Source organism: Gastrolobium bilobum, unplaced genomic scaffold, assembly GCF_033153095.1.
Source record: "Gastrolobium bilobum isolate Gb01-03AN ecotype WA unplaced genomic scaffold, APGP_CSIRO_Gbil_v1 utg4375, whole genome shotgun sequence".
NCBI classification, from domain to species: Eukaryota; Viridiplantae; Streptophyta; class Magnoliopsida; order Fabales; family Fabaceae; genus Gastrolobium; species Gastrolobium bilobum.
In genome coordinates, this window is record NW_026897406.1 from 248,347 (window position 1) to 260,361 (window position 12,015).

The 12,015-nt window shown below is 34.6% G+C and overlaps 1 protein-coding gene across 2 annotated transcripts; it reads right to left on the bottom strand.

Moving 5' to 3' along the window:
- Window positions 1–386: 386 nt before the first annotated feature.
- Window positions 387–12,015, bottom strand: LOC133306688 (katanin p80 WD40 repeat-containing subunit B1 homolog KTN80.1-like). Of its 2 annotated transcripts, XM_061507027.1 has the most exons (18): window positions 11,679–12,015; window positions 10,948–11,078; window positions 10,448–10,565; window positions 9,981–10,207; window positions 9,779–9,881; window positions 7,123–7,193; window positions 6,387–6,461; window positions 6,138–6,281; window positions 5,642–5,816; window positions 4,530–5,057; window positions 3,880–3,936; window positions 3,537–3,799; window positions 2,147–2,272; window positions 1,849–1,923; window positions 1,604–1,716; window positions 1,270–1,386; window positions 1,112–1,180; window positions 387–714 (listed from the first exon to the last, which is right to left on the bottom strand). In XM_061507027.1, exons 1-18 carry the CDS (start codon window positions 11,701–11,703, stop codon window positions 651–653), a joined length of 2,481 nt encoding a protein of 826 aa, XP_061363011.1. In that variant the 5' UTR covers window positions 11,704–12,015; the 3' UTR covers window positions 387–650. The 2 variants fall into 2 exon arrangements, with proteins under 2 accessions (XP_061363011.1, XP_061363012.1); XM_061507028.1 differs by lacking the exons at window positions 10,948–11,078; window positions 11,679–12,015 and having other exon boundaries at window positions 9,981–10,212; window positions 10,448–10,566.

Below are 12,015 nucleotides of genomic sequence, written 5' to 3' on the forward strand. Positions count from 1 at the left end.
TTACAAGTGAGATTCACAGGTAAGAAGAAAGAAAAAAAAAATTGATAAAATCACCCCTTTTTTGTGTGCGTGAGAAAATTGTTTCTCTCATGTGAAATGAGATGAACATAATCCTTTGCATATTGGGTAAATAGATATAGAATTCGGTTGTGATTTAGTTTTGTCAAATTCAGTGACACTTTTTAACTTATCTGTAATTTAATATTACACATTTTCATTAAATTCAATGAAGATAATAGCAAAGTGATTATTAGTTGAACCGAGGTGTAAAAACAACATCGACAAAGGTAAGACTACGTATAAACAAAATAAACCTTGAGGAACAGATGTTTGCCACTAAAAACATAAGAAGCTGGAACGGTTTGAACAAAAAAATTGAAGGTCCATTTCATTTAACATAGAATGTGAGATATACAAGAAATATGCATGACTACTACATACAGCTGATGAATGCATTTGCTATTAATGCTCTTTCCATCAACAAAGCCGATGATGACAGCTAGTAGAGCAAATCATCAAGACAAAATTGTAGGCTACGATCACAATAACCCAACATGAAAGCATCTCGTTTTAAGCACAATCCTGCTTAAGACCATATTGAGCAAAGTTGCTCCTTCACAATTTGGCTGAAGTTCTTACATCATCTTCAGTTAGGTAGGATGTTGAAGAACTAGATTTAGCTCAACGGCTGACTTGGCCAATAAACCACCCTTCCTGCATCAAAAAATCAGGGCAAATAAACAACGACACCCTTGATGGGATGTAAAGAAAGTGCTTAAAACAATCTTTATTTAACAAAACTGAGAGATTAGTGCTTCATAAAAATCACAGGCGAATTATACTGGAAACATGAATAATCAGCCAAAAAGAGAAACGCATCAATGCAAATCTATAATATACCTTTTACTATTTGAATAAATGGATGCATACACTACTAGCCTTTTCCCAACATAAAAAGGTCACTTTCGGAGTCAATTAATTGAGTGATCAAAATTCCGAAATAGAAACCAGCAAGTGACTTCCCTTATTTTCTATATTAAAAACCATCAATCTGTAACATTGTTTTAAATGTACACATATTAGGCGGCAACACTAAAGACTGCATGATTACCGTATTAGTATTGGAAGAATCATTTGGATCTTTTGCAGTTGCATAAAGCACTGGTTGCAGCATTCCCGCCTGTGCCCAAGATTCCATAGAAGTTAGATACATTCACATATAAACTACATGAGATGGTGAAAGGACTATTAAGTGACAATGGAAGCCACCTTTCCTCTTGATGTAGATCAACCCCAACAGAGGGAGGTGCTGAAATGGTCGAACGTATTGTTGCACCAAAAACTGCCACAAGCTTTAACAGCATATCCAGTGACACCTTTACATGTCTGCACAGTAAGAGCAGGGTAAATGTCTCTCACAAGTCATATTTTACAAAGGCTTCGTTAAACAGTGGAAACTAACTTTAGGTTTCAAGCTCCTATTATGAAATCATGGCCCATATATTCAAAGCACAGGCTAAGATGAGTCAAAAATAATATGTTCCCCATTCACCTCCCACCATGACATTCAAGCCACTGGCCCACTATATTAATCAACAAATACCTTTCTATCTTGCTATCCAGCAACCCTGTGAGCACAGGAAGTAACCAAGAAAATAAATCTAATGTGAGAATCTCCATCTTTTCCACAAGAACACTGATAACATCTGCTTGAACCTGCATTGGGATGAACTTATTTTCAGGACTATATATTCAATAAGAAAACCATTAATTTCTATTTACAAAACATTAAAAACAGAACAAACACGAAAACAACAAGTGGCACACAACCACTACAAAAATACTAACAGATTGATCTGGCAGCTTTCTCAAAGCATTGATGGCACCTTTAATATCACCGCGTTCCCAAAAATGCCGCACCACCTACAAATACTCATTATAACCACAAACCAGTCAGTGACATTAATTACAAAATGTTTCCTGTTTTTATCATTTTCTTTAGCCCCGTTAATCAGACTCAAAAAAGTTACACATCAGCATGACGCCAAACACTGTTTTAAGTTCCATGGCTAATAATAATACACAGTAAAATGAGTATAGAGACCTCATATGCAAACAAATAATATTAATGACTTGCTAAAATTACCTGTAACTTTGTCAGGCGTGAGCGAAGATTACTTAATGTTACATCATGAGTTTGCATTAGACTTTCAATGATTTCCTCTTCATTTGCAGAGTTTGAATATCCTCTAGAAATTTGGGGCTCGACTTTCTGACAATATTATGCAACAGAATAAACATGGCTTAGTTGAACTACCCCAAAGAACCATTTGTTATAATGAGATTGCATGATTGAGTTTGAACTTTCACATTCTTTCAAGACATAAGATATTTCATTTACTATTTTAAACATTATAGAAGAAAAGAGACAGTAAAATTGAGAGGAAATCAAAATAAAAAGAAGAGTGATAAGAACCTGATCAGAAATGAAATTAAGAAAAGGAACAAGAATGTTTTGGCCCAGAAACTTCTGGATTTTCTGTATTAATGGAGATTCAAGAAGCAGATACAGTACTACAATAATGGAAACTATCAGCTACCATGAGGAAACAACAGACAATAATGGAAACTATCAGCTACCAAAAGGAAACCACAGAAATGACAATTGCAGATAAAAGTAATTTCAGTACATTCGAGAGTTACTGACTCTCCCAGTCCCAAGTCCAATATTTTCCAAAGATTCCCAATGATCCCTTCAAGAACTTCCTCTCCCTATTTAACCACCCCTTCCTGCCTTTCCTTCCCCCAACTGAATTCTGTTGAACTCATTCTAGAATATTCCCAGCCAACAGGTTACTAGCTGACTCATCATTAGGTAGGATAACCAGACCCCCTGTAATGCATTCTACGGTACACTTAATCTTAGGTGGGTCTCTATCAAAGAGCAATAGCAATTGATCAATGATCCAAATCCCCACTAGGATGTGTTCATGTAGAGGTTCAAGAGAAATGATCCGAGAAGCTAATTCCTAAAATCATGACACCATGTACAATTTTAGAGTCTGTTTTACTAGATAATAGTTTTGTCATAAGATATTTACTTCCTCTGGACCAGCTTAAGCAATTACTTTTTATCTAGCCGCTTCTGATCAATTTTGGAATGCTCCAAATAGATACCGGCAACACATAGTATTTAAACTGCAGTATTTAAACTTGTTTGTAAAAGGAACATAGTATTTAACTTGGTTCGTATTCTATTTTATTTTGTTGAGCTTGAGCATACAAGCTGAACACTTAGTAAGCCTCCAGCCCGAGGAGAGTGTTAAGAAGTATAAAGTACCTAGCAAAGTCTCCAGGGGCGAGAAGTGATAGAATACAATGCCTATTTTATCTCAATTGCATAGCTACCGGCTTATAAGCCATAAACTGGGACCTACGACTAGAGATATAACAAACAAATTTTTCACCAAAAAAAGTAGAAGCTACAGTGGATATGCCATTATATAAACTTCTGTAAAGCTGAGCTAGAATTTTACCAGTATGTTGAAAGATTTATCAGTTTCAGATAGTGTGTTGGGAATGGAGGGCATATTGTTTTGATCTTCATTGAGGGGAATTCTTTCCCCCCTCTCAAATACCATGGTGGGGGATGCGTTAATTTGATCTTCAGTATGAATTTTTTCCCTCCTTTCATTTATTGTGGGGAGGGATGCATTAGTTTGATCTTCATTGATTTGAATTCTTTCCCTTTTTTCAAACCTCTCAACCAGAGAACGGGTCCTTCCTCGTACAACAGCAACTGCCAGAATAGAATATAAAAATGTTCAATTTTCAGCGGTTTTTATATTATACAAAACTACATATAAAGGGATGTCAAACCTCCATTGACATATTTAACTGGACCAATCTCTTCATTGCACGGGGAGGATTCATCACCTGAAATATTATGAGAAAATAACTTGTCAACTCAAAAGACTCAACTTTACATAAATAATAAGCCAAGGTATACATAACATCTTTGTTTGAATGACCTTATACATGGCAGGTCAGCTCTTTTACTAAAAAGAGTTCATCTGTCGAAACTTGGCCAACAGTTTATCCATTATTTTTCAAAAGGAAATGAAAGTTGGAAATCAGAGGCAAACTTCTTTGTAGAAAATTTCAATAACATCTTGACAGATTCAAGAAGCAAGGTCCAAATGTAAATATTTTAGATTATAATGAATGGATGAGAAACGAAATATGACTAGAACTTAGCCTTTTTAGGAGGGTTAAGGCATCATGCGGCATCAACTAAAAATATAGGCTGGGATAAAAGGGAAAAACAGTTATTCAACCAATAAGAAGTCAAATAGTTGAGGGCAATGATTACACTAACAATCAGCCTACGCTATAACTAAGGAGAGAAAACTCATTTAATGGAAGTGGAAAAGTAGACTAGATGAAGGAGATTAAGTTAAGAATTAAGGAAATATATTCAGTAATGACTTGCATTTGACCCGCTGAGCGATTTAACAACATTAACTTACGTTTTGCTTGGTCAGAAAATCTGTTAGGAGGTTTAGTCTTGTCAAACTTCTCTGTAACACTCTTGATAGGATGTTTATCTTCACAAGATTCTTTGGCTTCATTCTGAGATCCTAGATTCATTTGGAACTTAGGATCTTTTGCACTGTCTAATTTACTTGGAGTATCAAAAATAAGAGTTCCAGAATTTGCATCTGCTGAAAACCTATCAACATCAAATCTGCCAGTGGATGCTCTACGCACATGAGCTGGTTTAAGTAACATCCCAGGTTTTGTCTTTGAAAAGGTGATGGTCTCTTTTCCAGATTTTACCGAGTCCTTACCATCAGGAATGTCCCGGGGTACAATGTTTGGCACAATGAAAGATTTTCTAATCGGTTGTTGTTCATTTGATTTTACATGAATTCCTGTTGCAGGACTCTGCTTCAGCGTTCTCAAGTTACAAATTTCCTTGGATTCCTCTGGTAGAATTACTTTTGGAGAACTAAAAGATCCTGATCTCTGTAAAGCAACAGGTTTCCCTCCAGCAGCTTTATATGGAAGAAAATAGCATTTTATTAGACACACAATAGGAAAAGTAATCAGAACATAAATACACAGACACCAGAACAAATATGTACGTATGTATGTATACTCTTGATCTGCATTCATCATGCTAAGAAATTCAATAGTCGCAAGCATGTAAAATTAAATTTCCAGCAAAACAAAACCTATTGGTGCAACAGAAGCATCCTATCTACTCATCTGTTTAGATGTATTCAGAACTTAAACAAATCCAAACTTAAATAACATCATCAGGGGCGGCATGTTATACCACCCAGCTTACAACTAAACCAGTCAAAGGTCAGTAGTACAAGTTGGGTTTATCAAGTTAATCAACAGCAATATGGGATATCGCTTGACAGTTTGAACAAAGCTAGAGACTTATCGAAGTTAGCAAAACAGTTACAATAAGGAAATTTAAAAAACAAATGAGAAATTATTACCATTAAGTGAAAGAATTAATAGGCAGACAATACCCTGTCAGTAAAAGCATCAATAACAGGGCAACTAAACAATACAGAATTTTATTTTCAAAGAGTAACTACGGAAAGACAAAATATTAGTAGCTTACAATCAATATATATATTCTTTATCTCTTTTGACTCATCGGGAGACATACTGCGAAACCCAGAAGTTGGTCCCACATCAACCTCTACGTTCTCCAGTTTACTTCCCTTAAGACTAAGTTTCTGCTCTGTGCCTTCATTTTTCTCGGGATCCAAGCCAGCACCGTATGGCTCAATAAGCTGAAACATTGAAGCTAACACTCAGAATGATGGCTAACAGATAATAAAGAATAACACAAACATCTCAAAAAAAAAAAAAATTTCAGACTGTGGCTAACCACCTCACTCTTAACACACACACACACACACACCCCCCCCAAAAAAAAAAAAAAAAAACAAAGTTTCAGTATTCATGTGCAGTGCACAAGTGATGCAATCACAAGCCATATAAGTATGAAGTCACAATCATACTTTGAACTAAATATACAATTATAACAGAAAGATCCTGTTTAAAATTAAAAAGTAAAAGCAACAATTAATCTAAATGATGTTGTTTCCTACCGATATATCTGCTACCCAAACTCCAACAGAACTTCGGTAGTAAGAGCACCCCAAAAGTTTCCCATCATGAATACAGAGATCACCGAGTGTTGTCCATCCCATATCAATAGCATCATGACATATAACAGGTTCCCATGAATACACCTGCAATATATCAGCATTGCAAATGACATGTTTATCGTGTTCCACGAGCTGCATCATTAATTATATGTAATCTAAACATATTCTAACAGTTGCGACAATCTTTACCTTCAAACCATCTTCATGTCCCGTAAATAGGGTCCTTCCATCAGGATGAAAAGCCATGGAGCGTACACCTGTAGCCTATTAAAAAGTAATATATTATAATTCAAAGAAGTACTATAAATAAAAACAATGCAATTTATATCTACAATTAAAGCTGAATCTGCCGTACAAGTGCATGTATTTGGGAGAATAACTGTATAAGTTTCCCATTAAAAGAAAGACCCAATGAGACAGTTCATGCACAACATAATTTGTTTGGAGAGTTTAGCATACTTCAAAGGCAATAACTTTGATACACCACAATATTTGTGGTAAAATATAAAACAAGATCATTTTAGGTATTTATATGATTAAAAATAAGACAAGATACACCAGTATCTGCAGGTTACAGAAATTTTTTAACCCTAACAAATACAGAAAATGGAGAGATGTTCTTGACCACAACTTCATTAACAAATTTTCACCAAAAAACTCATTGGCAACTAACAACACGATGACAAACTGGTAAGAAGTGTCAAGAATGGTGATTCAGCATAAAAGTAGCCAAAGAGTTACCATCGATGTTAGTACTTAGTAGTAGTACTAGTACAAATTTTGTTTAGAGGAGTTAAGAGAGAGAGAAAGAGAAAGGGGGGGAGGGGGAAGAAGATGAGGCAGAGACGCAAGAAAAAATTATGGGATAAATGGACATAATTATTTCCTTTCAAGCAGAAGAAGAAAGATTCAGCAAGTTAGGTACCTCACGTCTGGCAGATCCAATCAGTTCAAAGGTTTCTAAATCCCAGAATTTCACTGTTCTATCTGCTGAACCTGCAAAACAGTTTGTGAATTTCATTAACTGCTTTTTTAGTAACATATATACATTTACAAAATGAAGAAGACGAGTCTGGAGCAGTGGTAAATAACCTTTGTGATTGAAAGGTTACAGGTTCAAATTCGGGAAACAACCTCTTTGTAAATATATAAGGGTAAGGTTACATACAAGGATAGCCTTCGTCCCTACCATCGCTAGTCAGGGTTTAACGAGGAGTGGTTTACATACATTTACAAAATAAGTTTGTCGAACTTTTGCAGATAGAGAAGGCACAACTGTAAAACACATTGACATTGACACTTGACATTGACACTCGACATTGACACTCTTGGGAAACCACACCACACATTTTACAGTCCCTGTCCCACAACAAAAGTGTGATAATATAAAGATTACATATTTTTCTTTTTTCATACAAAAAAAAAGGCTTTCTTACATCCTGATATACATTAAAATTTCCTAGTTTATGGATATTTTTGATTATTTGTTAAGAGAAATTAATTATTAAATAATTAGGATAATTACAGAATTTTCATAAGATTCTATGAAGATATCAACAACCTACATGCGGAAGTTTCCCAGTTTGAATTTCCAATTTTTATGAGACTTCTCTCTTAACTCACATTAATTAGCAAGATTTAAAGAAGGAAAGCAATTTACTTTCCTTGTTGCCCAAAGGTTACTTTCCTTGTATACAAATAGGAAACACTAGAAGAAAAGCCCATTCTTGATTTTGGGCTCACTAAAATCAGAATAAATAGAAAGAGTAGGACAACAAAGGAAGGCGGCGTGCACAGCACATTACTGTATGCCTAGATAGACTTTTGTACTACGTGATGATGAAACCATGAAGATTTTAATACTAATTGCGAATCTTTATTGTTTAGTTTTAGTCAGTATAATGAAATTTTTAGATGAGTTCAATTGTGTTTATCTCATGCTTTAAATTTGATTTTGCTATCTGTGAATTGATTGTAATCCATATCAATTGTTATTCTAGGCAGGATACACTTGATGATTTGATAAATTACTGTAAACAAGGAAAATAAAGCATATAATTAATTATTTTTCAGCGCTTAATTGATAGATTTATCATGAATACACACTTTGCAGTAAGATGTTCTTGAGATAAAAATATCTGGGAATGATATATTTGACCTAGATGATGTTCGAATTAATATCGGCGAATTCTAAACCATAGTCAATTTAAATTTGGTTAATATGATTTAATATATGTTTTTTGTTGTTTGAGTTTCTATTTTATACTTTTTTAAATCTTAATTAATTTTGTCTAACTAGATTAGGGAAATTGTTCAATACTGAAAATTCAACTATGAGCTGGACTATACTGACATAGAATCATGCACTTGTGATTTATTTTAAAGATTATAAAAGAAAAAAAATAAAAGTTTAGCTGCCAGTGCCACTGCCAGAGACTGAGTTAAAAGCTTTAGGTTTTAGTTAGATTGGCACTTTGGGAAACCAAACCACACATTTCATAGTCCCACAAGTGCATAACGAAAACTTTATTCGTCACAGACTCACAGACTCATATAGCAGCATGTTAATTATGTAATAGAAATCCAAGACTGACCTTAATCGATATCAAAAGACAAAAGAATCTAACAAAGAATGAGAAAAAATAAATAGACAAGTGGGTATTTTAGTTCTCTATGTTTGGTTTCTTTAATAAACTAATAATTATGTAAATTTTAACATCTGCATATACTGCTCATTACTTATCTCAACAGTGGATGATCCAGCCATTTAAAAAAATAAAAGTTATAAAAACTTTATTCAGCACAGATTCTTATAACAGCATGTTAAGTATGTCACAGAAAGGCTAAGGCTCGAGTAAATCTGTATCGAAAGATACCTGGATCTACCAAAGTCTGAGAAAGAATAAACAAACAAGTGGATCATTTAGTACTGTATGTTGGCTTTCTCAGTTCATCTAAAATTAACGGGAAGTTTTAAGATCTCAGAGTCTACTGCTCATTACTTAATGTCAGCAGTATATGATTCATCACGTAAACAAAGTAAATAAAATAAGAATGATATTGTCATTCTGCCTTTGTTATATTGCTGGAATAATCAAGCCTATAAGAGCTTATCATAGGCTTGAGCTTTGATTTTGTCAATTTTTAAAGAAGCCTGAACCCAAAGCCTCACAAAAACCTAAATAAAATGAAGCCAGAAGCCAATCCCATGATTATATCTCGCTAATATAAAAATTATTTTAAATGCATTTTCCTTAAAATTCTTACCTTTTTCTATTTAAATTGGATTTTAATGGCCCTAAGAGGGGGCATTGGATCCAAAATGCCCTTGCACATCCCATATTTCAGTGTTGTGAATGTAGCACAAGTTTTTCATTAAGTTTGGCCAATTATACAACCCAAGTAAATTTTCATTTACTGCATTAGAATTCATAATATTATTTAGAAGAGATACCTTTTATGTATGTACGCAATAAAAGCAGTAATTAATTATAAAATAAAGAATCTTTCTATAGACATTGCACATACATAAGCATCTACCACTCCCAACTGTTCAAAAGTCACTTAAGTCACTAAATCACCTGTAGCCAGAAGAAACTCAAGCGGATGGAAATCTATCGACCTAATGGGTCCTTCATGGAACTTGAAGTCAGACAAGAGCTTTCCAGCTGTTAGATCCCACACCTGTACATTGATGGTACAGTAGATCCATGGTTTTATGAATGTCCTTAAAATCTATTGCAAGCTATACCACAATGGATTTATGAATGTCCATATTATTACCTTCACAATATTATCAAATCCACCGGAAACTACCCAACGACCATCAGGAGTGAATTTGATAGTACTGACGCCCTGGCTATGACCCTTGTATGTATGTATACATCCTTTTTTTCGGATATCCCAAATTTTTAGATTAGTGTCCATTGAGCCAGATGCAAAAAACTCTCCAAACGGATGAAACTCCACAGCAGAACAATTGGATCTGTGTCCAGCAACAGTGCGAACCACTATACTTCAAGAATAATAACAAATACATTAGAAACACAATGATAAATTTTAAAATGCAGGGACCCTATATTGTGCCCAACAAATAAAAATTGATTTAAATATTTGGAAATTGGAACTTATACTTTATGATCAGCAAGTTTTCAATTCTCTAGCCTACAGTCTAATGCTCCATAAATAACACCTTTCTAGGTTATAGTATAGCCTAAGATCATCTTGGAGTCATGGACTAATTAACTTACTCTTTCCTTCTTCCAAATCCCAAAGCTTTATCACACCTGACGATGCTCCAGCAAGAACTAATACTTCTCCTGAGTCAAATGCGACAGATTCAACTGGACTAGTATGACCAGATAAGCTCTGCATATATTTACAGTGAGTTAGCATTATTAAGACAGTTATACATGCCACATGGCACTGCTGCCATCAAAAGAAAGTCGCACAAAAGTCATAATGGGGAATCAAATCAGGGAAAAAATTATAGATGATATATTATTATATGGTCTAAGCATGGTGGAAATATCCAGTTTTAGTTTCTTCCTATTGTGCCAGTGCCAAAAGGGCGAAACAGATAAACAAAGAAAACAAAACAAAACAAATCATTTAATATGAACTGAAAGAAAATAGTTCTGTCACATAGAATACCATAATTGTGAAGCAAGTAGTGCACATCAGAAATAGCCCCTTCGGTTGAAAAGGCCTAGCCATATGCTAGAAAAACAAAGACAGCAACAACACTGACCGTTAAAGAAGTTGGTTTGCCAATCGTCCACAGATTAACCTTGTGATCATCCCCTCCTGTAATGAAAAGACGGCATGCCTTCTTTCCAATATTTAAACAATTGACGCTGCCTGAATGAGCCACAAATTCCTCTAAAGTTGATTGGCTCAGGAAATCACATTACCAAAAACACTCAATACAATCAACAACAGACAAAATCAGATTGAAAAAAAAAAAAAAAATCAAGAACCCAACAAAATAAAAATCATACTTTTAAGCTAAACCAACAAAATTTATATCTTTTAAACATCTTTTTCTGATTTCCTAAAATTAGAGAGAGAGAGAGAGAGAGAAAATGCGGAATGTTTCAAATAATAACATAAAAAAAATGTGTAAAACAAAAATCGAAGACTTCAACTTGAAAGTTCCCATTAACTTCTGCAATAATCTCCGAGCAACCAAATGGAAAATCACTTTTTTTCTCATAAAACAAACAGTCCATCAATTGTACATCCAGCCTTGCCCCCTCCCAAAACAGAAAACCCAAAAGAGGCAAAAACACAAAAGCCAAAACCAACAAACACATTTGAAGCTGCAAAGAAACACCAGACCCAGATTTCAATAGCAACTCAGCTACAAGTAACTAACTTCAATTTTTTCAAAAGAACCAGCAGCAGTTGAAGATAAGCATTTTTCTCTCACAGAACATATTTATTTAATTTTTTTGTTTTAAAATAAAAAAAGAAGGATACGTATTTTGTATCCACGCTTGGCCATCTTTTGTTGGGCACCTCAGAAATCAGCTTCTGAAGCTGAAATGAAATTCCTTTTTAAGGGGAAGAAGCAACTCAGAACTTGGGTCTACTTCAAAGATGGCTCCCACTGCTGCTGCTGCTACCTGTTACTTACTGCTCCAGAAGAACAAGAACAAGAACAAGAAGAAAAAGCAGTTTCTATGGTGGTTGGAAAATGGAAATCCGGAGCAGAAGGTAGGAATTGGATTAGATATGTCAGATGAGGAACGGTCTGAACTCAACAATAAAAGAAGGAAGAAAAATTCAGATTCAACACTGAGAAAAAGAAAGTGTC

What these genes read in the sequence shown, in the direction of transcription:
- LOC133306688 (XM_061507027.1), bottom strand. Translation starts at nt 11,703, where the DNA reads ATGGCCAAGCGTGGATACAAAATAC. An exon ending in AAAGAATATATATATTGATT is followed by an intron (nt 5,058 to 5,641) that starts GTAAGCTACTAA and finishes TTCCATATAAAG; the next exon opens with CTGCTGGAGGGAAACCTGTT. An exon ending in ATTCTTCCAATACTAATACG is followed by an intron (nt 715 to 1,111) that starts GTAATCATGCAG and finishes TTTTTGATGCAG; the next exon opens with GAAGGGTGGTTTATTGGCCA.